Source organism: Harpia harpyja, chromosome 4, assembly GCF_026419915.1.
Source record: "Harpia harpyja isolate bHarHar1 chromosome 4, bHarHar1 primary haplotype, whole genome shotgun sequence".
Classification (NCBI taxonomy): Eukaryota; Metazoa; Chordata; class Aves; order Accipitriformes; family Accipitridae; genus Harpia; species Harpia harpyja.
The window spans coordinates 46,257,538-46,284,703 of record NC_068943.1 but is presented as its reverse complement, the minus strand read 5'-3'; the positions used below and the strand labels follow the sequence as shown (position 1 = coordinate 46,284,703).

At 55.0% G+C, this 27,166-nt stretch overlaps 2 protein-coding genes across 3 annotated transcripts in view; one reads left to right on the top strand and one right to left on the bottom strand.

Annotated features, from left to right (window-relative positions):
- DSCAML1 (DS cell adhesion molecule like 1) overlaps positions 1-27,166 on the bottom strand; it is a 113,267-nt gene that overhangs the window by 81,855 nt on the left and 4,246 nt on the right. For both annotated transcript variants that reach the window (XM_052786623.1, XM_052786626.1), the window contains exons 2-3: positions 22,373-22,690; positions 19,076-19,222 (exon numbers count right to left, since the gene is read on the bottom strand). In XM_052786623.1, the coding sequence (XP_052642583.1) occupies positions 19,076-19,222; positions 22,373-22,690 (465 nt within the window). The remainder of the gene's footprint in view (positions 1-19,075; positions 19,223-22,372; positions 22,691-27,166) is intronic.
- LOC128141648 (T-cell surface glycoprotein CD3 epsilon chain) overlaps positions 19,225-27,166 on the top strand; it is a 134,443-nt gene continuing 126,501 nt past the window's right edge. Inside the window, exon 1 of the mRNA XM_052786664.1 lies at positions 19,225-19,241. The gene's annotated coding sequence lies outside the window, so the exon portion shown is untranslated. The remainder of the gene's footprint in view (positions 19,242-27,166) is intronic.

Genomic DNA, 27,166 nt, shown 5'->3' with positions numbered 1-27,166 from the left:
AACGGAGCACTGCCTCACGCACAACTGACGCTCCTCCTGCCCCCCTGAACCAGCCCTGCCGGGCCTGCAAAATTTCGCAGCACTACCTGATGTCCGCTCAGACACACAGCCCAGCCTCCCCATCCCCTCTCCTTCCCTCCCACCCCTGCAGCGGTTGGCTGTAAGGATTAAGACTAATTTCAAATGAAGTTTTCATTATTTTCTGCTCTCCTTCTTTATTCCCAAACTCATTTGCATTACAAAAAAATTAAACAAAAGCTGCTTTTTGAATCTCTGCTCATTACTCCCATTACATTTGTTAACATCATTATCTTCAGCTGAAGATGGCAACTATTATCAAATGTTGCAGAGCTTTTGTAGACCTCTTGCTATATTACTCTGGAAAAATTGCTTTAATGCTTATGCTTTTAGTGGTTTTAAAAAACCAGCTATAGTGTTAGAAGCATAAAGAAGATAAAAAAGTGCCTCATTTGATAATATGTGCGTTTTTTCCCTTTACACTGAAACATAAATACATGGTGGTAATGCAAGATGCAAAAGCTTTTTCTACACTACAGCGATCCACCACGGATCCTCCGATTTGACCCTTAGATTCACCAGTCTCTCTCCTCGGCAGCTCCTCCCTTCCCCAAAACACTTTTCTTCAGGAAAAAGTATTTCAATAAAAGCTGGGATTAAAAGGAACGCCTTCCAAATACGGCACGGTTCGGTTTTTCCAGATTTCAGCAAAGCAGAGTTTGGTTGAAAAAGGAGAGATGCGGCTAATGGCTCGAGCTGTAGGTGCCGAATCCCTGTCTTTAGCGGGGGGAAGAAAAGCACCGAGCGAGAGAGCTGCTCAGGGAATAGTGCAGTCTGAAATGGCTCTTGCAGAGGGAGGGTGGTGAAAAGGGGTTCAACTACCGGCTTCAGAAGCCACGCAGTGCTGCTGCTGCAACGGAAGGTGTTGGAGCAGCTCAGGAGTCCCACGGGTACTCTGCGAGGGAAGATGCTTTAAGTGTCAGTAGTCTTTAGACAGGAGGGATCAGTGCTAGAACAAGAGAGGTTTTGCCTGATTTTAAACACAGATTACAGAATTGAAATTTTCATTATAATTAAATGCAAAACCCTGTAATTCAGAGCTCTAGCTACAACCTCAGGGACGCATCCAGCTCTCCAAATGCGAAATGGTGGGTTTCTGTGGGCCCTGTTTAAAGCCAAAGAACTCAGATAGCGAAAGCTGGTTCCCACAGCGAGCCCCAACACGGCACATTGCAAGGCACGTGCCCGTGCCAGCTGCATCCACCCTTGGCCCCCTTGCAAGGCACCTGGGGACAGAGGGCACAGCCATCCTCCAAGCACACCAGTGGCAGGAGCACAGGGAACCAGCCCCCTCCCTGCTGCTCCACCTGGGGCTAGTTCAGCATCTCCCAGAGCATCTCTTCACACGTGCAAATACGGCAGCTGGCAGGACAACTCTCAGGACCTGGTAGAGTGCTCGCAGCTTGAAGGAAGGAGACAAGACCTTGCTGCAGGTGCGGCAGGTCTCCAGGAAGAGATGATGGCATTGCATCCCAGTACCCAGCAGCACTGGCTCTCCCAACGGCTCCGCAGAGCAGTCCAGGAGAACCCTGTTATTTTTATGGGCGCGTCTCTCCTCCCTGCTAAAAATTCAGGGGGTCTAATTACAGAGGATGCATCTGCTGGTCCCAATGCCTCTCGCTTTCAACTGGAAACCAACACAGATAACCTTCAGAGTGCTGATAGCTGAGCCAAGCTGAGCAGAGATGTTATCATGAGGGATGTTTTAAAAAAGAAAAGAAGGGGGGAAAAAAAAGAGCAAGCTAGATACCAGCCTGGGGAAGCTGGAGATGCAAGATTTGGCAGGGCAAAAGGGAAGCAGGGTGGGGGCTTCCAAATCTCCCTTCCAAGGAAATTATGTGTCTCCAGGGTTGCCATGAAAACAAAGGCTTCTAGACACAATTGCTCAGGAGAAGAAGGGGCAGAGACCCTCATGGCAGAGGTGAAGAACAGGGAGAGGTGGAGGGGGAATAGCGAGAAGGTGGGAGTGAAGGATTCCTTGCAAAACGTGGAAGCTGCTCATACACCAGAGCATGAGCCAAGAGGCTTTAAACACTTGCCTAAGTGATGCAGAGACCAAGTACAAGAGACAGAGGAAAATAAAAGCCAGAGCCAGGACTGTGCTGCCACTTGCAGGGGCTCTGCCACTTGCCCAGGGCCTTTTCAGCCCCCCAAGGTGCAATCGCGCAGCTCGGCAGGCAGGACCGTGCCCAAGCCCCGCTCCACCGGCGGCAGGAGCTGATTTACGGCAGCAGCAAGAGAGGTCAGAGCTCGATAGGCTTTTATCGATCAGTTAATTAAACTGAAGCAAAACAAACATAACGAACGTAAAAATTTACAACCTCTGCCACGGGTTCAGGTGCATCTGGAGCTGGGACAGCTCCAGCTCAACCACTTGTCTTCTCTCCTAACACGCCAGGACGGGCTGGGCTTGGGTGGGAGACCCAGCCACCTCTCCGGAGCGGACAGGACATGCAGGGGCTGCAGTCCTATCTGCAGCACAAATAACAATAATAGTAATACCGAATTGCAAAGATAGAGGCGGCACAGAGGTGCTCAACCTGCCAGAATGAAGTTAAAAGCGCGGGTCTCCCTGAACATGGGCCCAGGCATGCTCTAAGGGTGGCACATGAAGCGTGATGCCAAAATGACCTGCTTTAACCATGCACGAAAGCAAAAATCATACAAGCCTATGATATAAGTTCACGCTTGGTCACACAGCCCATGAGACCCACACAGAGAGATTTAAATTATCGCTTTGTTTTCCATCAGGCTTTTGGTGTTGATTTAAGCTGCCCAAACAATTAATTACACTCTTATCTCCATCATGCAGCAGCATTAGCCGCAATTCATCATTTTTAGCTTCTTTGTTTCATACATTGTGTATATATGTATAAATAAAAAAGAAATTCAGCCATTCACATTTCAGAGGACACTGGCATCGCAAGATGCTCTTGCCAACACGGTGGAGACGGGCATTTGCTTACATCTGGTCTCAACTAGAACAAAAATATAATCTCCAAAGAACTCTTCCCTGCAGAAAAAAGAAACGCATGTGTGTTTTTAACAGCTTCTGGAAATGAGACTATCAGATCTGCAGTGCTCAAGGTACAGAAGTGATGCTCAACTAGAGAGCAGATGGACATGGAAAGGGCTGCCCCAAGATCACGCTGAAACACACCTACAGTGGCGTGGAGAAGGCAGCCCCGAGGCAGCTGAGCCCCCGGGACCCCAAAACCCCTGCTCCTGCGCAGGGCCGAGGCAAGGAGAAGCCGGGCGGCACCATGACAAGCAGCGCCTGGCCGGGCACCGGGACCAACGTCCTGCTAACAGCAGGCTGCACTCCCCGCAGCAGAGCTCCTGGCGCACCACACGGGCTAGGAAAGGGAGAGAAGGCTCCATGTCAGCACCAGAACTACAAATTATGGCATTCAGGCCTTTTTTGTGGGCTCCTTACCCGCACGCCCTTCCTACAGCCGCTCTCTTTAATGCAGTCCCACTGTTGAGGAAACAAAAAAACCCCAGAAACAAAAAAAAAAACAAAAAAAACCCAAAAATCACCAGGGGAGTCACAGGCTTAAATACCAAGACGATGCTGAGTGCCACGTGTGGAGCGCAGGGTGCAGGGCTGCCAAACAGGCCGGGGGCTTCAGCGTGGTGCTGCAGGGAGCCCTGCAGGACCCGCTCATGCCGGGAGCCTTCCTGGCAATTAGAAAAAGCGCCATTCTCCAGCAAGGTGGATGCCAAGGCCCACCTCTCGGGGAGGCAAGTGGGAACAGCTCGCCCTCAACTACCCCCTCTTGCTTCTCCCGCCACGCACATGGGAATGACACTCAGAGGAGCTGCTGAAGGCTCCCACAACTGGGCTGCTTAAGCAGCTCCCTTTGCACATGAAGATCCGATTCCATCCTGCCCTTGGGTGGCTGAAGGGCCAAGACAAAGAGGCAAACCGGTCTCCGGGCCACGCGCTTTGGCTCCTTCCCTTCCCCAGCCTTCAGGCAGGAGATCCCCCGCCAAGTTTCAAGCGGACATTGTGCAGCTGCAAACTGGAGCCAGTGCCCCCGGCATCCAGAGCACCAGAAGAGCCAAGCGGCTGCTCCAGGCTTTGCCGGATGGCAGGGAGGAAGCCTGACACAGGCATTATAAAACCTTGCCCGCCATCGATCTCATCCGGACAGCCGGGACGGAGGTAACTATAACTCACACACAATCGCTAGATAAGACACGACAGGTTATGCCAGAGCTCTGCCAAGAAAGATCACGGAGATGATTATGAAGTTAATTCTTGACACCATCACGCACGTGTTGTACATATATTGTATGCAATAGCCATAGCTCTTGTTTAAACAATGGGACGTGCCAGGATGTCTGATCGATTCTACAATAGCTGAGCTTGGGGAGCAGCACTAAGTATGTGGAAGCAGGCCAAGAGGCAGAGTGACTTCCCCTGCAGAAGCCAGCAATAATCTCCCTGGAAGGAGCCGCGCGTCTCGCACCCAGACCAGCGGCGGCGGGGGGAGCTCCAGGCTGGGCACATGCCACCCAGATGAGCACCAGCCCTCGCCCAGGGGTGCAGGGACGGCGAGTGTGTCATGGCAGGGACTGTGCCTGGCTGCCTCGGGGGTGACAGGAGCTCACGGGGTGCTGCGAGGGAGCTGCAAATTGCCCCCGCTGGGATGGCCTGCAGCCCCAGAGCAGATCCCTGGGCCTGGCAGCCGTTGCTCAGCCTGGCACACAGGGCAGACCGGCACCGCCTGTGTGAGCGGCAGCTGGGCTCTGCCCCCTTCCAGTACCCCCAGCCATTAAGTCCAGCTTCTTGTGAACGCTCACTTCTTTGCACAGCTTTTGTACTGGGGTACATACAAGTGTGGAAAACAAGATGTAGAAAGGTTAACGCTTCTATATGCTCAGGAAGCATTTATGAAAGCGCAGCGTTAACCAACACGCTACAATTACAGGCACCCATTGAGCGTATCACACCATTAAGTTCATAGTATAACACCGCAAACAAAACGCAAGAGATGCAAGTCAAATGGACATTAAATGACATACACCAAGCAATCTCCAGTGGTGTCACCAGCTTTCATTGCCTGCAGCATGCTGTTCCTCCAAGATGCAAATGAGATCTGGTTTGCAGGGAGAAGCAGCTACAAGCAATCAGTCAGGGTCTGAAGCAGGCTCTGGAGAAGGCAGTGCAATAACTAGCAGGAAGCTTCTCGTTTCAGCTGCGATCAAAATTCCCCAGCGATGGGGAAACAAAGACCCATGCTTCCCCTGGACCAGCCCATGAAAGGTCTCAGTGCCACCAGCCCAGGTCAGGCCAGTTCAATTTGCCAGCTTCCCCAGGACCCGATGACTTGACTGCTGCGCGAGGGGTCGATGCCAGACCGTGACTTCAAGCAGAACGAGAGATCTGACCGTTCTTTCCAGGCAGCCACGAGCTTGGGGAGCCCGTGGCCATCTGGGGGAAGGGATTGCCTGGTAGCAGCTGCACAGCCATTCCCTGCACAGGTATTTGCTTGCCTAGACCCACGGCAGCATTTACAGCCCTGCACACCTGGTGCCCGGCACCGAGCACCGGGCTGGCTGGGGCAAGAGAAACAGCTACTTGGCAAGCCCAAGCTGCACGCCAAGATGAGCGCTGCCTGTAACAGGTACCCTGCATGGGGACACCAGGCAGGGAGGGAAAAGCGGGCACAGGGAGAGGCCGGGGAGCGGCAGCCACGATGCAGGCAGGGAACCAGCTGGTTGTGACACGCAAACAACAGGTACAGCTTGGCCATGTCAATTTATAGCTTCAGAGCTGCTTTCGGTGGAAAGACCCAGAACAGGCAACGGAGGCTCTGGAAAGGAATATTAAACACTGCAGAAATAAAAGGTATTGCTCAAGAGAAAACATAACAAGGCTGAAACCCAGCATGGTGCAGCCTTCAGATGAAGTGGAGATGAGCTGCGAATGAATTGCTCCCTCTTAAGGGAATTTCTGGCTTTTTAAAGAGGGGGGGTACACACATCCTTCCCGGCCTCACCAAACAGCCAGCACCAGTGGGCGCCTGGGCAGGGTGGGACACGGTCCAGGGCTCCTCTCCTGCACCGGAGCAGGAGCATGCGGGAGCCCTCTACCTGACTGCACCACGGGCTACAGCACCTGCACAGACCCTGCCATCACCGCCGTCTCCGGGAGACCCACGCCGACCCGCAGTGCCCAGCTCAGCACCCACCACCACCCCGGGGAGAGTCTCCACGCACATCTGTGGCCCCACAACAGCAACGGCTTCTGGCGGAGGCAAGCCCCAGGGACAGACCATGCTCGGTGCCGAGGGCGCCAGGCTGGCAGGGCAGCAGAGCAGGGAGCCTGAGTGGGGCAGAAGGGTGTAAAGCAGAAGGACAGGAGCCTGGGCAGAGGCTGGAGCCCCAGGGAGAGCAGCCAGCCGGAGGGACCCTCCGCCTCTGCCCCAGCTGTGCACGGGGTCCTGCCGTACGCAGCCTTTTCGCACGTCCCATTTCTTAGTACCATGTGGTTATACGGGAATCTCAGTTTCCAGTTAAAAATAACAGCAGTTTCTAGCCCTCCAAGGTGCAGAAAAACGTGACCTCTAAAAATTCAGAAACTGAAAGGCAAAGCAAATGAGTCCCAAATTTGTCTACGCTATAAACGTCAATTTCTTTTTGAAAGAAATGAATGTTTTTGATGAATGTTTTCTTGAATGCCTGCTTTTGGCAGTGCTGCCATCTGTGAAAAATCTCTGCCACGCTTGCTATTAAGATTTCATTTCCAAGAAGAGTCCATAGCTGCTTTAATAAATGGCTAAAAGATTGTCAGGAGTCCAAAGGGCCAGCAGGTTGTTTACCACAAGTGGCTTCTGTCACCAAGTAAAGCACCTCTGACTGATAAGCTTATAGCCCGCCAGACCACATGCAGCTTCCTCCGCAACCCTCTAACAAGCAACATTTTCAGAAGCACTTTTCCTATGTCGGGCACTTAGGAACCTAATCCCTGTCGACTCTGAACGAGATTTATATTCCTGAATGGCTAGCTCGCTTGTGAAAGAGGTCCCTGGGTCATTTAGAGCCTTGCAGAGATTTCACCCAATGCCCCGAGTCATTTATTAGCCTTTTAATACCGGTCATCCACCAAAAGCACAAACTCTCACCCCAGCAAGCCCCCAGCCAAGCACCTAGAGCAGGCTTTTGGGTCTGCAGCAGCAGCCCCTCGCACCAGGGGCTCCCACCAGCCTTCAGAAGGGGCTGAGGAGACATCCAACAGCCCCAGCCCAGGCTGCGCCCACCAGCCTGCTACTCGAGAGGTGCGGAGCCCCTACAGACAGCCCTGGGGTGGGAGAAAGCACTCTACCAGTCTTTAAGGCCGCAAACTGCTGGGTGCGCAGCCCACAGCTCACCACATGCCTGTGTCACAGCACACACGGCAAAGGCTAGCGCTCCGAGGAGCCCTCCTCCAGCATGTTAGCACCAAGGCTTCATGGCTTACGAAATGGAGTCCTGAAATGGCTGGTGTATTTGTAGATCTTGTGCGTGACTAAATCAAGAGGAACAATAAGATCTTTTTCCAGATTCGGCAAACATCAGTATAATAAAAAAAATTAATTATATGCTTCAACACATGCACCAGAGCAATGCCCTGTATTTTCTCCTAATTGTTCTCCAAGCCTTACAGAGCCACATTTAAATAAAAATGAAGCAGTTATTTAAACCGCAATTAAAGATGGAGCAATTTATTTTTAAACTAGAACTATCGCCAGCAGAGCGGGCGAGGAGGAAGGGGAGCTGCACAGGGACCATGCCCAGAGCCGTGCAGGGCAGACACCCCAGCCCACTGGAGCCGCACAGCCAGGTACTCCACAAAGGTGGGCTTTTCAGCAGCAGCACTGCACCCAGCAGGTGCAGAACGCATGCTTCTACGAGCCAAGCCCCCCCCAAGGGGTGCAGGCTGCATCGCTCTCCATGCTCGATCCTGGCAGCTGCTCCTCGCTGGCACAGACCTCAACCGCAGCAGCCCCAGAGCCCTCTGACCAGCCCTCGCCCTGACGCAGCGACCCCAGGGCCTCGGCGCAGTTACAAGAAGGAAGAGGATTTGGGCTGTAAGCCCATGCCCCGGCTTAGCCCTCGCTCCGCCAGCTGACCTCAACTCCTCCCCAGCAAACGTGCAGTCTCGGTAGCATCTCAGAGCACACCGGGGCCAGGCACTGCAGGTGCGTTTCAGGGAGGCATCTCCACCACTGTGCTCATCTCCTTCTAACCAGGTGCCCACCACCACAACCCCGGGGTCCCCACCCAAACCCCAGCCCTGCTAGCCCCTGGGAAGTTCACCCAGGGACCTCAGCCCTCCCTGCCCCAGTGAGGCAACCATCAGACAGCGTCCCACATCAGGAGCAGGGAGCATCCTCTACAGAAAAGGCTGCCGCTGCGCTGCCAGGAGGGGGCTGGGGAGGGAGGAAGAGAAGCAACCACAACAAAAACCCACCCTCTCTTTTCATAAGACAGCAGGATTTATCAGCCTGCAGCCCTTCACATCTGTCTCCTCATACAAAATGAAAGAGGCTTTGAAAAACAGAGGAGATGAAATAAAGCCGTCTGTGTTAGGAAGCTGGCATCTCTGCCGCTGTCACTGTCACCATGGTAGGAATAATGACCGTGATTGTTTCTGCATCTGTGTATGTGCGCGGGTGCACGGGGAGGAGGGGGAAGGAAGACGCACACCCGCGCCACCGCCGCCACCACCACCACGGCCACCCTCCCCATGGGCAAGCACCCCGACCCTGCTCCCGCCCACTCAGGATGAGCTGGCCACGCACGTGCAAGCCTTCCCAATGGACACAGCCGTGGTGATGGCATGCAGCACCGGTTCCTCTCCCTCCGCAGCCCAGCACGAGGCCCCCAGGGCAGGTGGCTCAAGCTCATAAAAACGTGTGGTTTGAAAAGAAGTTGTGACCTGTACAGTTTTCACATCGCTTGGCTTTGCTGTAGCAATTACTGCCATGCTGCCCTGGTAGGCACAGCTCCCTGGGGAGACCTTGGGGTAGCAGGACCAGAGCCAGCACTGTCTGCACTCCATTAGATGACAATTAAAAAGGAGGTATAAAAGGAAAAAGGGTGGAGGGCAGGGTGGAGAACCTGAACATGCCAGCAAACAGCTGGTGACGCAAACCCTCTCCCTCCAAGCCCATTTCTCGGAGCTGGCTTGGGCGTTTTCAAAGGGATTTTGGTGCTTTCCAAGCCCATCAAGCTGGTAGCAGCCCTGCAGAGTGCTCCAGGCAAAGGGGGAGGCTCCCAAGGATCCCTTAGGCAAGGTGGCCCGTGGCTAAGCATGGGCTGCAGCCCCCGCACGGAGCCCTCCCTGCTGCTGTAGCACCCCTGAGCCCCAGCCGGCTGCCGCCCCTGCGCCCGGCGCACACACCATCCTGCCCGGCACATGGAGCGGTGATCACGGCGTTAGCTTGAGCTGCTCCAGTGCCTTACCGAAACTCATACCCCAGAGGATTTCAGCTCTCCTTCAGCAGGAAGGTCTTTAAAATGCACAAAAGCATTACCATTTAGCAAATGCCTTCTGAACAGGGAGACAAGACTGTAGCCCTTGTAATTCAGCAAGGCCCTGTATCCTCTAAGCTCAGTTACGCAGGCAGTAAGGAGCAGCAGCAGGTTCAGCAAGGTGCAGAAGGCACGTGTAGCACCAGATTTCATTATACAGCTCAGCTCCACTGCAAGCTGGGCCCCATAACCTTTTCCGAGGGCTGGCTCTCAGCAGAGAAGCCTCTCACAAGGATATGCAGCGCACGGTCCAAGGGTCTCTGAGCTCCTCCAGGCAAGCCCAGCCAACTCGTAAGGCAGAGAACACGTGTCACCACGGGAGGTTAATCAGCTGCCGGCTGCACCTCTGAACCCCTCCCGTCTACGTCGCTCCCCTTCCCTGCATGCCACCAGAGGGGTGCTCCAGAGGACTTTCCTCTAGTTCCTGACTGCTTGGCAATTTCCCACAAAATCACCATTTGCCATTCAGAGCATAACTGGAATGATCTAGCGCGGCGTGCAGAGTCACCCTGGGACTCAGGAGAGCCCACACGAAGCATCCTGCTGGCTGCCACTAGCAGACCATTCCTCTATGCATCTACTCCTGCTGATCTCTTCCTCCTCCTGCTCCCTGTGCTCCCGTGACTTCTTTCACATAAATCATCTCAATCCTCACACCAGAGCCATTGCTGAAGGTTTGTGCCCAGCGGGTATCATGGCTGTTGTCTCCAAAAAGGCACCCCCCTCCTACTCCTCGGGTAGCTCCCCTGCAAAGGAGCAAGTGGACCACAGAGAGGATGCTCACCACCCTTTGCTCTCGTGCTTCCCGGGGGTCTGCGCACGCTCCCCTCCTCGGCTGGGACCCTCTGCGCGCCCAGGCCAGGCAGCACTGATTTACTACGGGGATGCAGCAAGGCCTCCCTGGCGCTCATCGCCCCCCTCGCCTCCGTCACCGAGGAGCCTGACATGGATCCCAAGCCCTCAGCAGCTCAGGCAGATACAGGGCCAGCGGCGCAATGTAGGAAACGAACTTCTCGCTGGGTCTGGGTTGGGCATCAGGCAGAGCTTTACAGCCCCCCTACCTCCTGCAGCTGCTCCAAGCCCTCAGCCATCCATCCCACCCTCTACACGCCATTTGTCCCTTCCCCACGGCACAACTGCTCCTCAGTGTGGCCCAAGATTTACACTTACAGGTGCACAAAGAGATAGCAGCTCCAAGAGCTGCTGCTCCTCTCTCTGTCATGCCTCGGAGCTTGTCATGCTGTGTTTGGCTCATGCTCTATCACCCTGCGGGGCTTGGAGCAGGGGCAAGGACATCACATGGGACTGGGATGCCAAGTGCTAGATGAACACCTTTCCTTCTCCAAAACCCTCAGCATCCTTTCTTCTGCACCCTGCAGAGAAGGTAGTCAGAGGCTTCCTTGCTCTGCTCTTGGACGAAGCATTCCCCTCCTGCAGAAGCTGCAACAGCACAGCAAAAGCAGCAAACAGCTTTGGTTCAGGACAGCCCAAGCTCAGTTTCAGGCAATTCTTCATTTGGGATCTGCCGCACGGGCGACCAGGTTGGGAGCCTGCAAAATCAGGCCTCTCGCACCAGGGAAAAGGGGCCAAAGCTGTGCCCCCAGCTTTGGGGGCCCCTGGAAATCCACAGCTCCCTGACTTTTCATGGCAAGCGCTCGACTGCCCAGCGCTCCCAGGATCCAAGGACCTCATCCACCCAAAGAGCTGCCCATGAGCATCTCCCCAGCTGCGCAAGGGCCAGCACAGCGCACCCGGGCACCAGGAGCACGCGGCAGCTGGGAAGCGCCTGACGGTGCTCCGCCGCAGCGGCACATGGACCAGGGCAGCCAGACCTCGGCTAACCCCTGCCGGGCCCGCGACGCTTCCCGGGTGCCGCTCTGCGGGGCACCTGCAGCGACAGGGCGCTCGCGCCTCGCTGTTCACAAGCATTTTATTTACTTGTTGTGGTCCCTTCTTTCGGTGTGCGTGCAGGCGTGTGCGAGATTGTCTCCAACGTGACTCTGCATTATCAGAGCTGTAATGAGCCCTTGTTAAAGTGGATTTGATGGAATAATTACATTCCAAAAAAACCTGCAGGAAAGCTCTCTCCCCTCTTAAAGGGCAGGATCATCAAACGTTCTCGCCACATTATTTGCAGTCACACCTTCTGCTGCATCTGCTCCTTTTAAAATCTCTAACTCCAATCTGATCTGAATATATAAATCTGAATTATCACAGCAAAAGGAGATGTGCTCACACCTTTTTTTATCTGTTGCCATGGCAATTAGATAAAATTCACGCCAAGTCTCTGGGGAAGGATGAAATGATTTCAGACAGAATCTCACCCCACTTGGTGAGAAGAACGCCTGGAGCTACTTCCCTCTGTAACAGGTCTGGGCACATGTCGCAGCCAGAGAGGGTGGCAAGGGGTGGGGGAGAAGCCAGGACACCTTTAGAGATCTCGGGATCGACAGAGGAAAAGGTTTTGCAGCACCCCTAGACAGGGTAGGGTAGGACAATGCTCGTTTAAATCACATCAGGCTGCTCCACGCTGCGAGTCAAGCTGTCCCAGGCAGAAGCCACAAAATTTAACTGAAAAGGCCAATTCTTCGCCAGCCTTTTGCCCCATGGTCACAGCTTTCATCTCGGAGCTGTCGGCGTGGGTCGCTCCGTGCATGCGCCAGGAGGGAGCGGGGCAGGAGACGGCAGCAGCCCGGGCTCCCTCCTCTCCTGGGGGAGGCGGCGGGTCACAGGCAGCCACCAGCCCTGTGCTCCGCTGCAGGTGACACCAGGGACGGGGCAGCAGGGTGTCCTCGTGCCTGACGCGTTCAGACCTGCAGGCTGCTTGCTCCCAGGCACCTCGCTTTTAAACCAGCCGGGGTTATTCTGTCTTCAGGCAAAACCAAATAAAAATGCTAACAGCCGGTAACGATCCTCAGTAACTTATCTCCTGTCCCCGAGCCATCTCAATGAAGACAAACACATAAACAAGAAACGCCTTTCGCCTCGCTGTGTTTATTCTGTCCCAGCTTCCAGCTTTTCTCCAGTAACAGGAGATTGATGTCCCCCAGAACCAGCCTGTTGACATGAGGACAATGCTGAATTATCCAGGCCCTGGCACTTCTGCCCCTCGGATCGTCCCTCCACGCCTCCGCGCCCCGCCGGCACGCAGCATGCAGTGTTCTGGTGGGGAGGGAATGCTGCACCCATAAATCCTTGCTGGGTGTTTAATTGCCAGTAGCCTGATGCTGTGTCCCTAGACTCACCACGTCTCGAGATGGATTGCAGTGGAATTTGTGTACAGTTACCATTCTAATATTTTAGAGAAAAATGTAACAGGTGGCAGATGTTGCAAGGTACAGCAGAGGAGAGCATACACCTTCGGGGTGAACGGCCACATTTAACCACAAGAAAGCTGCTGCAGTTTTATTTCCCACATCACTAAACAGTTCCCTGAGACGAGTTTAAGAATCCTGTGCGCAGCCTTGGGCACTGCAGAAAGGGCTACTCAGGTCAAATTAAGCTCACACCTGAATCACCGCAAACAGATTAGCGTCAGTATTTTCGAAACTCCTAAAAGGCTACTGTTCAATCAAGAACATACACAAAGACCTACCTAAAAACTTCACAGAACTCAATTTTCTTTCAGTTCCATCCTTCTGGCAAGCTTTACGTTTTGCTTTCCAGAGAAAGGCCTTTGTGGATATCCAGTGACTAAGTAAGTACACGCGAGTACCTGCAGCCTGCAGAAGATATGTATTAGGGTTGCTGAGAAAAGCAGCACCCTTAGAAATGTCTGTACCTTGGGAAGTGCTGTATTTAGATTTTTTCCAACACAATCTATCAAGTGTATGACACCGAATCATCAAGTGGCAGCTCAGCTCTGGGCTTGCCAGTCCAGTAACACTTACTGCCTCCAAATCATTGCTCTTCCGTGCTGCCCTCTCGAGTCACAGGCTACTGACAGGCTAGGCACAGTAGGATGACAAACACCATCAGCTTTCCCTTGCAGCTGATGCGATGCCGTTACAGCTGTGAGGACACCACTTTTGCTCTTCAGGGACACCATGGAGAGCCACCCTTGGCAACGTTAGGCCCGCACGCCCAAGTGACACCCACGTCCCAGCCAAGCACAGAACCTCCCAAGGCAAATCCCGCCGCGCTCATGGGATGCGCCAGCGCAGGTGTGCACCGACGGCAGAAGGACCGGAGCCCAACGCCACCAGGAAACCATCCTCAGGGCCATCCCTCCCACCTGTGTGGTGCTCCTGGTAACACAATGGCCACAGCCTGGGCAGGTGACGTGTTTGTGCCAAGGAAGGCAAAGCCAGATACATCTGCGTCACCGAGGCAGCTGAGAAACGGCTTGGGTGTAAGCGTACAGGTGTGCATGTGCTCACTGGGTTACAAAAGCCAAGTAGCACTCAAACAAACACGTTGCAACAACAGGGGAGGGGCTGACAAGTGCTCAAAAATCCACTCTTTCTAGCGTCTGAAGTAGCTCCCCACATCACCACTTGCTTTTGTAAACTGCAGCTGGACACCCACTCCAAGAGTGCCCACGCACGTGGGATCTGCACTAGCACGACTGCCACGTGCCCAATTCTGCAGGGCCTGTGACTGCCAACATCCAGTTACAGCCGTGCAACGCACCTGAAGAGGGGACAAGTCAGTGCCATGAATTTCCATTTCTGCGCCACAACAGCCAGACCACAGTAACTAAAGCAGCTTCAGTCGCATAGACAACATGCTTCCTCCATGACAAATCAAAGTCCCACCTGTGCCTGTGAGACTCTTCATGTTACCCAGTCTGGTGATAGTGCTTTAAAAACGACAAAAAAGCTGTTTACCACATAGAGTTCTTAAACCAGTTTGCAGCAGGAGTTTCTCCCTCTTTCGCTATGGAAAAGGGAGCGGGGTCTGTAAAACATTCTGCTCGGCTGCGGTCCTCCCACCCTCCTCCCATTGCTCCCCCCCAAATACATTCCAAATTCAATGATAGCAACAGAGTTTGCAACCACAGCCTGGGTGTGAAGTGCAATCTTATACGCGGCCCCTGATTCCGTAAGCACTGCTGCTTTGCTCCCAGTGAGCACTAGCCTACATGAAATGCCCCAGTCCTGCGAGTGGTGCTGCATGTTTGCAACAAGGCTGAGAACGAAAGGCAAGATTGATTTTGATGTGAGCACCAGCAAAGCAAATGGGTTTTTGAAAACCCTATAATTTCTCTGCAACCCTTGACTTCACTAAACACACATTTTTAGACTACAGCACAGTTAGGTAGGCATTAAACAAAAATGAGCTGCACTAATGATGATTTATGTGCGGGATAACCTTCCATAAAGAATTTATCTGTGATTTCAGGGTAAGTTACACTGTTGCCAAGTTAACCAAAGAATGCCACTCGCCAGCAAACCCCCTACCGCAGCAGGGCCACGCAGACACAGAGCACTCCCCTGCAATCGCTTTGAGATCCCTTCCAACACAGACACAGTAGGTGCTCCTGAAATGACACGCTTGCCAGGGACTCGGATGGAAAAAAGCCTGGCAGAGGCACCCTCTGCAAGGGGAGCGCTCCTGGGCTGGTAAGAGCAGCAGCAGCCCGAGCACGCAGCCGGGGCTGGTAAGAGCAGCAGCAGCCTGAGCACGCAGCCAAGGCTCCCTGTGCCGTGCAGGATGCTGCCGCTGCCACCGTGCCCGCCCATGTGCCGGCAGCAGGGCACCACGGGACCCCCGCGGGGACGGAGGGTTTTGCCGAGGCACCTCCACGGTAGAGCAGAGGGCTCTCCAGCGGGGCTTTCTGCTGGCGAGGTGCCTCCGGCGAGCGCTGCCGACGCGAGCCTGTCCCCGCAGAGGTCCTTCACCCACCAGCAAACTTCCATTGAAAGAGCGGCAAGGCTTGTCTGAAAAGACATGCCTCAAAGGCCCAGCAGCAGAGGTTGGGAGCCCTGTAATCCCAATTAAGCACCAAAAGAACCCATGAAAGCTCGCAGAAGGGCCACCCGGCCCATGTTCAGAGCCGGTGGCCTGAGCCTGAGCTCGCGAGAACAGCCACCCCAGGGGAAACGCTTGCTCCCCCTGTTTGAGCCACACAAGGTTTGGTTTGGCAGGGGCAAAATCAGGGATGCTAAGGAAAGCAGACATTTACTGTGAAAACAGTCACTTAAAAAGAGTTTTCTGCCACAGAGGGATCTGGCTGGAGATTTTTCCTGCTCCTGCACATTAGGACGGCTCATCCCCTGCTGCACCAAGACTTGCTGGGAAGAAGCCCAGTCTGCCAGAGTAAGCACGAGAGGCAAGTTTCGGGAATAGCAGCAAGTTTGGCACACTAAAGTCAGGAAAGAACGCCATATTACACAGCCAGCTGTAAATACAGCTTGGATGTACCTCTGAAAGAGCTGCGGCACTTCCAAGTACCTTTTCTTTTTGTAGGCTGACTGGAGAAGAGCTGTGCAGTGCTGTGTCTACACAACTGCTTGATCTTACCATTCAGAAAGTGTATCCGTGACTGAGGGGAGCTATTAGGCCTCAGCACCACAGTTCAGCTTTTCTCAGCCTTTGTGCCGTTCACTCTGAATGGCAGGGACCTCCTCCTCCTCCTCTCCTCGTCTTCCTTGCTCAGAATTAGGACAGAAGCAGACGTTCGCCAGAGGTCAAGAAAAGACCATGGTTTTGGTAACAGCAAAGACAGTTTTAGCTCCAACACAAGAGCAATAAAAAAAATAAGCTTCAGGCAGATACTATATTTGTAATCCAACGGCAAAACATGTTTGCTTGTGTTGACTCTGCACTGTAACACAATTTGTATGTTCTGTCTTTAGGGTAATTATTGCTTTAGAATGTTAAAATCGTTCCACTCTAATTAAATCATCATATTAAAAAAATCCAGCACCACAGCAAACTTGAGAACAAGTCTGGTTAAGATCACGCAAGTGCATGGATGCTGGGTCGACAAACTTGCTGCCGAGCAAACCAGTCACACTCTGCAAACAAGGAGCATGGGCACCGCTCTGCTCCGTCCTGCAGAATCCCGAGGGGCGTGAGCAACCCCCGCCTTTCCAGAAAGCGCTGCCAGAGCCGGCATGGCACTGCCAGCTGCTGAGGAACGAACGCCGCAGGTTCTCGTGCTGGTGGACCTTGCTGTGCCCCACTCGTCAAATGGCACAAGCCTGGGGTGGGCAGAGCATCGCCACCCAAGCACCTCACTGGCCCAGGAGATGGGTGCCACGAACTCCTCCGTCCCATCCATCATACAGAAATCCACCCTGCACTCACTCGTGCACGCAGATGCAACCGTTTCCTGGAGTTGAGCAGGGAAGGGCTGGCAAGGCTGTGGTGCCAGTCTGCACCCTACCAAAGGGTGCCATGCCTTTTCCAAACACCAGCTGGCCTCCAGGGTAGGCCTCCCCAAACACACTTTTAAACAGGCCTCCTGGACCACCCCGAGGTTTCTCACCCACTGAACCGAAAGGGACATATCTACAGTATTCCAAAACACCCTGAAGTGCCAGAAGCTCCTTACACAGGCTCGTGCTCAAGGAGGCCATTTGTAAGCAAGAATCTCCCTTTCCAGGCAAAAGGCTGCTGTGGACATGGGCTGGCTGCCGATCAACGCAAGCTCATCACTCTGAAGGCCCATCTGGGGAAGACCACGTTCCCAAGGCAAAGAGTTTCACGTCATATTTCATCCCAAGACCATCACAAAGGGGTCAGTGCTGGGGAGGAGAGGCTCTGCGGACTCAGGTCCTGACTGTGGGAAGGCAGTTGGCTCCCAGCCCCAGCATTGCAAACCGTGACAGGCTCTGTACCAGCAAGGGCACAGCCTTGGTCGGGAGGGTCCCCGGTGCTCCCCCGTCAATCGGTCAGCCCGGTTCCCCTGCCGTGCAGGGGGCTGCACGCAGCCCCTGCCGATGCATCGCAGCCCCGGGGGCCATCACTCACCGGCACGAGCCCTGCAGCACTGCTTCCCTTTGCCTGCCTCCGAGCGCACGGGCTGTGCAGAGTCAGCCCATCAGCTGCACTCGGGAGGCACCACGGTCTAGCGGCAAGAGCCACCGCAGCCCTCAGGAGAACCTGTCACCCCCCTCCAGGTGAAGCGCCTCGCTCCTTAAGCTCCTTAAGAAAGAAAGATCCCTGCAGGAGGGATTAGAGCAAGTGGCCTCTCATGCTTGGTCAGCAGCTGCCCCAGCAGGCACTAGGCTCGCGGCCACTCCCCATGCCATCTGCCCTCCTGCATCTGCTCCCCACAGCGCTGCCAGCATGGCAACACCGGCCCCAGGAGGAGCATCTGGACTTGCTGACCTGTGAGCAAATATCAAGCTCAGAGCATTCACTTTGGGCAAAATCCTTTAATTCTCTCTGGATCCCCCTGGGGAAAGCAGTATTGATTGCTTTACTACTAGCTTACACATGCTGTGCCGGGCAGCCAGCGCTGCCATCAATACCGGCTCCGAGGAGGGAGCCAAAAGGTCACCCCGGTACACGGGGACAGGGGACTGGCCCCATGCTGCGCCCAGCACCTGCCCGCAGCCCCTGCGCTGCTTCAAAGCCTGCGACAAGCCAGGCAGAAGCACAGGAGCCAGAGCCCACAGTACTAGCATGGCTCAGCAAGAAGTTTGTCCAGTTACTTTCCCCCGCCGCAGAGCTGCACAGAGGTGCCTGGGAGGCCGTGTCCCATCAGTGCTCTGGCCACCTCTCCTCCCTGTTCCCCAGGGGACCAGCTGGCAGAAGACCCTGGGTTCAGAGGCTCTCTGCTCCCATGGGAACCTGGGGTGCTCTGCGCCTGCCAAAAAGTCACAGGGAACTACCCAGGGACAAAACAGCCAGAGCTGCAAAGTCCCTGCATAGAGACGGCCGCTGCTGTCTCTCCCACAGGCCCCTTCCCCGCAGATCAATGTCAGCACCGAGCAGGACACTTCCCAGGCTACGAGGCAGGCACATGGGACAGGGAGGCCAAGCTGTTTCCAGGCGCCAGCACGGGGAAGAGGTGCACGATGCCATTTTTACTGAATTCCTTTCCCCATGGCCGAAACAGTTGTGAAAACTTGCAAGAGAAGCTGGAATATTTACTTGTGCATCATGCTGACAACATGAAAACCAGCTCTCACTGCAGGAGTCGGGACATGGACAGCACGGGCAGGCTCTTTTCCTGTTGCCCAAGCCCCAGCTGCCAGGTACCCAAAGCGAGCTGGCTCGCAGGCATGCGGGAGAAGCCAGGATGGGGCACGCCTGCTGTCACACTTACATCAACCGTCCCCGAGCCCAGAGATACACAAAGTACCAACCACAGCACCAAGGAAAGCCTGAACACAACACGTCTGTTCACACCACCAGCATTTTCGAGTATGAAGCCGCAAGACGGTCATCAATAAAAGCCTTTGCTTGGGCAGCATGGGCACGGACGATAAGCCAAAAAAAGACCCTCCACGACAGCGAGTTTCACACATGGCAAAGCAGGTCAGATTTTCCAAGAGAACAGTGGCTCCTCTCTTACCTGGGATGATAGAAACGGTGTCTTTCTCCCAGGACACAACACTAACGTATTCCTGCACTGAAGAGGGGATGAGGCACTTGAAAACAGCCACGTTTCCACGCATCGACCTTTGGTCCTCCACCCGAACGGTGTACGGTTCCCTGAAAACTGTAGAGAAAAGCAGATGGTTGGTAGCATGACAGTGCTGGAGGAAAACACACTTCCTTTTGCTTTAATCCCATGTTTCCCAAACAAACCAACCCACCCAGCCACAAACTACTTCCACCCAAAATATTTGGCCCACCTTCCTGGGGAAGAAAGCGGCTCTCCTTTGGAGACCTCAGCCCCATGCTCAGCATGCAGAGGGGATGTCTGGCCCAGCTCCCGTGGCTGGGACCCTGCAACGGTCCCCAGCATCACCTGAGCTTGCCACTGAGGCAAGCAATTTAGGAGAGCAGATGACAATTTTCCAAGCCATGCCACAGTGGGAGCTGTGAGTTGTCCCCACCACATGCCCTATTCCTCAGGGAGAGGACCCTCTTTGACAGCTCCACACTGCTCCCTGGACCTGTGACAAAGAACTCCCCAGTGCCACAATCCTCCAGCGGCACTCGCTAGGTAAGGTGGATCCACCCCAGCCTCTTCGGAAAGACAAAAAGATGTCACCACGTCCAGTAACACATGCAGACACCATAAACTCCTAAAGTTTAAGTATAAAACACAGTGAGTGCAGGTGCCTCCTCAGGGGGACAATAATTGTGCCCTGCAGGACGTGGGCACCTGGGCATCACTATCACAAGAGACATGCGTTCACTTCACCATTTAATACCACCTCTTGGCCAGAACAAAAGCAGCCCAAGAAATGTCCTAAGATAGAGCTCCTCAGCAGCCCCAAAAGGAAGGCATTTTCCCTGAGTGGAAAGCACCCGCTGGCAACGCACGGCATACCTCGCACGAACAAGCAAGCAGCTGACAGTATTTCCACCTCGATTTTCCCAGGCTTTCAGGGCACCCTGCTCTGCTGCAAGAGGTCGGTACAGAAGCAGGGGCACATCCCAGGCTCCAGCCTGGGGTGCACAGTGACACTTGCCGGCTGGCTCTGCGCACCAGCTGCCTGGCAGAGGAGACCAGCAACAGCCATGAGACATTCAGTTCCAAGCTGCAGAGGGCTGGCCCACCTTCACCTCTCCTCCTGCACCCGCCTGCAGCTCAGCCGCCCGCCCGTGCCGGGGGAAAGCAGGGAAGAGGGTTCGGAACGGCCTCCGGCTCGCTCCGGTTATTTACCTGGTGCCCCAGCAGGGAGGACAAAGTTCTGTGCCGTGAGGGCACGGGGAGAAGCCCACCATGGAAAGGGACTCCAGACCCAAAGCAGACTAGCTAGCAAAAGCCCCCGTAATCACGTGGAGCAGGAGCTTTGTTCACAGGCTCTAACAGGGACCACGAGGAGCATCCAGCCCAGCCTCCCACATGCTCACCGCCGCCACAGCTGCCCCAGCCCGGAGCAGCCTCACGCAGGGGCACTGGCGGCTGCCCCAGCAGCTCTGCCCCGCACCAGCTGCCACCGGGGCTTCCGGCTTTTGGCTGCCTCTGGGAATAATTCCCACAAAGATAACGTGCCATGAAAGCCAGGACTCGGCTCTGCTACTGGCTTGCCATGATCCCAAGGAAGTCCTCAGCACATGGGAGAAGAGCGAAGCAAAGGCCGCCCACCCGGCAGGAAGGCAAGGACCAAGACAAGCTTTCTCCCCTGCAGCACATCCAGAGCACCAACTCTCTGGAGAGCCAGTGTTGCCATCCTTGCTGCTTGAGCCCGGGGCGCCCACAGCCCCCAGCACCATCGCCTTTGCACCCCCTGCAGAACTCTGCAGTTGCAAGCCACATCAAGCCTAGGGTCACCGGCACCAGAGGGGCTGTGATCGTCCACTCGGAAGCACAAGCCATCCCCGCAACGGTAATTGCCTGCTGCAGAGCACAGAGCCAGCCGGGGTGCTGCAGCGCGGGACGCAGTGCCACACGGGACACGGCCACGTCACCCCACGCCAAGGGGCTGCTTGCCCTGCTGTGCCCTGGGGTGCTGGCAGGCACCAGCTGGCCATGGCCCTTGCCGCTGCCCGGCTGCCCCATGGGAAGCCCAGCCTGTGGTGCCCGGCATGAGGAGGGCAACAGCTCCACGCTGCACGTCTGCCTTTACTACACCCCATCTGTTGCCGTCCCTCCTCCACCGAGCTGTGGTTTATAGGTAACCTGATAGTGTTGGTAAATAATTCACTCTGCGGAAGGGGGTTAATACCAATTTACTCTGCAGTACAAGGTATTAAAATAAAAAACCCTGTAGTCACTTCTGTCATGTTCCCTCTGCTAGCCTTGCTTTTAATAGGTTACATAATGAAGCCATTCCTGGGCTATTAGCCCTCCTCAGCCTGGTCAATAATTTACTATAATGGCTTTTGGAATCAGCTCTTTGCCATATTCCTCCTTTTTTCTTTGCTTAATAAGCCTTGGCATGCTGGGGCTGGATGCTACAGTGGGAACAGACAGGCTCGAGGAGGGCTGGGGGACACAGTGCGAGTCTCCCCGCTACGGACACACGTGGTCCGGCTCCTCCTGCAGCTGTGAAAAGCCCTCATGCGTGCTTGGGTGTGACAATATTGGTTCAAAGGAAGGGGACCTCTCCTGCCGCAAGGCTGCAGCCGCACCATGGCATCCAGGCACTCACTGGAGACCCCCAAGCTGTACATCCCTTCCCTGCTGGTCACCCTGATCCTCTCCCAGACAGTAATCAGCCCAAGTTTGTGCCAGCTCGTAGCTGGGGCAGGATGCCATTTTGCAAACATGTATTAGCAGGCCTGCTTACCCAGCACCCTGCCCTTCTCCCTGCCCTCGGTCCATGCAGCATCGATCAATCCCCTCGCAAGAGGCCAACGCAGCAGCCCTGGTTCCATGCTCTGCTCCCAGGGAGAGCAGCTGCAGAGCTCGCCTTGTGGCAGGGCTGCCAGAGCAGCCCAAGGTGCAGGCAGAGTGGCACAGCACGGCAGCCCTCACAAGGCAGCAGGCACTCGGTCCCACGGCTCCACGCAGGATGGTGATGACCCCAGTTGGCAGCAGGACTGCCTGCTCCCATACCCATTCAAAACAGCCTGGCTTCACGGGTGGGACAGCGGTGCTGCTGTCCCAACACCAGCACGCTGCCGGTCAGCAGTGTTACTGGCCCACGCCAGGGAGACAGAGGCGAGCGGGGTGTGCTCGCCAGGCCAACTGGCAGGCCATGGAGAAGACCAGCACCTCGTCCAAACCCCAGCACCCACAGAGAGCTCCTACCTGCTTTAACACGGATATTTGGGCTCCTGATTTTGCCAGCCGAGTTCTCCGCGGTGCAGAAGTAGTCGTTGTCGTGGATAAAGCTGTTGAAGGCTGATGGCGAGAAGGGGTAGAGCTGCAAAGTCCCATTGGCATGGACATGCCGGATGTGGGGCACATCGTAGATGTCGTCACCTGTGGCCAGGTACCACCGAAGGACGGCGCTGGGTGACCCTGCTGCCGGGCAGGGGATCACCACCCCCACTGTGCTGGAGAAGGTGACCTGCTGGATAGAGTCGTTCACAAAGTAGAGGCTGGTTCCAACATCTTCAGTGTGTGCTGGGGAGGAAGCAGAGGCCGCAATGGCAGGGGGTTACTGCAGAAATCACCAATCCCCACTAGCACAGCAAGCATCCCCCAGCACAGCTGCCCCGAGCCCAGCCCCAGGCCCCCGCGCGTGGCAGAGCAGGGGAGCGGAGGAGTGTCAGCACCTGGGCTGGAAGCATAAAGGCCACCTTCACAGGCCAGCGCTCTTGCTGGCAGCATGGATCAGGGATCACAGGCACCTAAGCAGGACAAGTAGGGGCTGTGCAAGCAAGGAAGGGTACCCAGGGTATCCCCCCCCAAGGCTTCCCCGGCTGGCCATAGGCACCCAGGTGGCTCTGAGCGCGTGGTCCGACCACGCCTCAGCGCCCACAGGCCTGAGGACACCCATGTGCAACACCGACGACAAAGCAAGCACTGCAAACCACCACCGTCTCTCCTGCAAACCCCGACGTCCCCCAGCCCGGAGCAGCAAGGAGCCCGCCAGCACCCCTGTGCCTCATCGGCTCCCCAGCATGGCCCCAGCCAGCCTGCAGCTGCAGCTGCCCATTGGCAATGCCGACACATCCAGCGCAAGCCTCTCCCAAGCAGGGTAGAGATCCTTCCCGTCACCCTACCACTGCCTCCAAACACTGCAGCAGCCCCCAGGAGAGGGGCAGGAAAACTGGGTGCAGTGCTGCTCCCCACTCCCAGAGTCAGAGGGAGGGGAAGCCCAGTCCCACGCAGCCTGGCACCAGGCATCCCTGCACCACCCAAGCAAAGACGGAGACATGCAGGGTTCAAGGGTACAGTCCAAAGCAGATCTTGCAGCCACCTGGACACCCAGGAGCAGCTTTCCAGGGCACCACAAGCGCTGCAGAGAAGCTCTTCCCTTCTTCAAAACGAGGGAAGGGATCTCTTCCCCCATCTCCTCCAGTCTCTCCTTCCTACTCTCCAGGACCACGAGCTCCCCCTTCTCAACCAAAGCAAGCAAGATTGCCTATAAATAAGGACAAGGAGGCCCCCAGTCACTTAGATCCGTTTTCTTTTTTTAGTCACACTCTTTCCAAGTGGGCGGAAGGACGGGGATATAGAAAGCGGCCCTCGGCGGGTGTATTAATAGCTCTGGCTGAGAACGCCACTTGTGGTGCCACAGAGCCAATAAGCGGATCACTACCGTGCCGCCAGTTCAAAACGAGTCATGGGGGGCCCTCCGTGACCTCAATTTCTTAACTTGGGGAGGAGGGGACAGGAGCAGGGGAGAAGGAAAGCCTCATCGGGACAGATAGCCTTGCCTCAGCTCTGAGGGCGAGTGCAGCACGGGTGCTCGCCTGAGGAAAGGCTGCTTGAGTGTCCCTGGCCACAGCCGCTCGCATCTCCCCACGAAGCTTCCTCCAGTGCCTGGTGGCGGCGAGCACGGGCCTCTCCTGCCTCAGTGTTGTACCACCAGCCCGCTCCATGCCGTCCTCGACCAGGTCAAGACAGGAAACTCCGAAACACCTCAGCTCTTCCCACAGCAGAGTCCTCTCCATCCTGCTCCCAGCTGGATGTCCAACCTCATGCCTCTTTCAGCACCCAGGAAATCAGAGGCGAGAGCATCTGGTTCTTGCTCTCCACCTACTCTGCACCGAATTGTCACCTAAATGACCCAGTTCCCTCCTTTGCCTGCTTGGAGCCCTATGGCCCCCCGTCAGGGGCACTGCACTGCCAGAGCTGCCCAGCAAAGCCATCCATGTACTGGATTAGCTGACTAGCAAGGTCCAGCGCTGCCACCACACAAGATAACAGATTTATAGGTCACGAAAGCATCTCCATACCTCCCCACGCACCAGCTCCCCGTGTCCACGCACAGGTAGAAGTAAAGAAAGCCATTTATTTTTTCCTCCCTCACTGACAAGCGCCCAAAGAGCAATGGACCAGAGGAGTAAAGCGCTCCAGCCCAGCCTCCCGTGCAGCAGTGCCAGGCTTTGCAGAGCTACGAGGCCACCGCATGGCCCTGCAGATGTCATTTTGTGACATCTCCAGGCTGGTTTGTCGTCATGAATCAGCATTTCCCTTCATCAGAACAGCGCGGTGCTTCTCCCAAATACATGACAGAGAAAAACCACATTTGCAGGCAGAGGAAGGAAAACAAAGCACGCACGAGCAGCAGCACGCTCTTTGTGGTAATGCCTGTCGCCTGAGCAAAGCAGAAGACGGCCGGAGCCAGGGCACACAGCGTGCCAGGCACGCAGCAAAAGCCACCCTTCGCCCACCCGCCGGCTTTGGACCAGGAACACCCCGCTGTGCTTAGCACCCCATCACCCAGCTGGCTCTGCCCCAGGATCCGTCCAACATCTCCACCCCAGATCCCTGACCACAGTTTGAGAAGGCTCCTGCCGTAAGAGAGATCGGAGAGCATCCACAGCCTGACAGGGAAATCTCTGCTTCCCAGGCAGCGCCCAGGAAGCTTTAGAGATGGACGGGTGAGGGGCTGGGGCGAAGAGTGGAAAAATACCTCGTAAACAGAGAAATTCAGATTACCCGTAAAGCTTTTTCAGGTCAAAGGGGGAAACGGATTTTTAATAGAAAATGGAAGTTATGGGATTGGCAATAGTTATGTGACAGACGCATAGAGTTAAATCCATATAATCTCCTTTACCATTTAGCATTGAGCACCATCCTAATTCCACGTTTCATAAAACTGTCTCCAAATCACTGAGAGAGATTAAAAATTTAGAAATAGCACTGCAATATTTTTAAACCAGAAATCAATGCTCACATCTGGTCAGATGTGCTGACCCTAACCTAAATATCGAGGGCATTAATTCACATGAACCTGAAAAGAGGAGGCTACGGTAGCCAAAACAGAACAGTTTCTAATGGGGAAAACGCAGCAACGCAGGCGCGCAGCACTGACACTGGAGATCAGTCTGCTGGTAGCTGGAAGCTACATGAAGCCCAGTGCGTAGCCAGGCACCGTCTAGCTTGCTCTGAAAGGCATGTATTTTAAGTTATCAGAGTGCAATCTTCTTAAATTGTAGTAAATTACAACCTAGAGGTATTGAAATATTAATATCTCTATCAGAGCTGGGAGAAGCAAGTCATTTTGCTATCATCCCTTTGGAATATTTACTAGCCTAAATCGCTGGACTTCCCAAACTCCAATACCTTCAGCGGCACAGCCAACCTCGGCACTGCAAAGCGCTGCGCCGTGCAGAAAGCACTCATTTGCTCGAGCGAGTGGCTAAGGCAGAGCGGCCGTAAACTAACCCCAGGATCTGTCACCAAGCCACGGATCTCTGGAAGAGGCAGCCAAGATGTAGGTGCGAGTCCTGCACGAGGAGCGGCACAGGCTGACCTCAGCCTGTGTAAGCACAGAAACACCGTCACCTCCCAGGCAAGTGCCCAGTAAGGCAACCCCTCCTCTCCTCCAAACCTCACGGGAAGAGCCCTTCCTTTGCTAGGAAATGGATCTAGGACTGGTCTGAGACAACGACCAACTTCATGCCAGCACAATTAGAGAGGCGTTTCCCCTGCGTTAAGGAGCTTGTTCTGTCTGTGGTGTACGTACATCATCTGTGTTGGCACACTACTTGCTCAGCACCCCCAGCCAGTCCCATGCCCACCCAAACCCAGCAAGCCTCTCAAGGCTGAGCAAGGTCTTTTGAACATCAGCAACTGGGCGGAAACCCGACAGAGATGGGAAAAGGCTAAACAAGTTGTGTTTCAAGGGTGTACATGCAATCCTCTGGGCATGGGCAATCCAGTCTGGGCTGACACCGTTCCTCTCAAGGGGTGGCAGAGGCCTGTGACTGCCCGAGTACTTCTTTACAAAAGAGCGGCCACTGGAAGCTTGACCGTTTGCTGTCATTAAGCGTGTTGCTGGCATTCCAAAGGAGGTTTAGCAGCACCTCAGAAAGGGCAGGCGCTAGGCTCGAGTTCACTTTATCCCACTGGCAGCACCTTTCCCGGGGCCTCCCTCTTGGGCCTGGTGGTCTGACCACCCAGGTGCCCAGCCCAGCCCTCCTCCAAGGCCAGGTGAGATGCTGCCGAGGCAGCACCAGAGCAGAAAGCCCACCCGCAGACCAGCCAAGGGACTGTAGGAGCCACTGGGGCTTCTCCAGCCACCAGCTGTAACGGCTGCAGGGATGCCGTGAAGAACACCAGGCTAATCGCCACCTTGCCACTCATTTATTATCCTCATTAAGGGTGCTTGACACCTGCCCTGTTCAAGGAGAAAGTGAACCCAAGCTTGGCACGCACTGCTGGGTGGGAATTACAGGTAGGTGGCAAGTCCTAATCTTTCCTCTCTACGGCTTTAAACTACGACAGTAATTCCATCACATACCGCCCGCACATTTGTAATGCTGGAGCAGTCTTTGGCCCGCCCTGGCATGAGCTTCCTTCAAGCCCTCATCTTCAGGACACTTTTAATAGCCTTTCTCCTAATGAATGGAGCGACCTTGGAGCTGACAGAGCGAGAAGTGGCATCTCTGAGCATCACTGAAGGGATGGGGAGAGAGGCAGCGA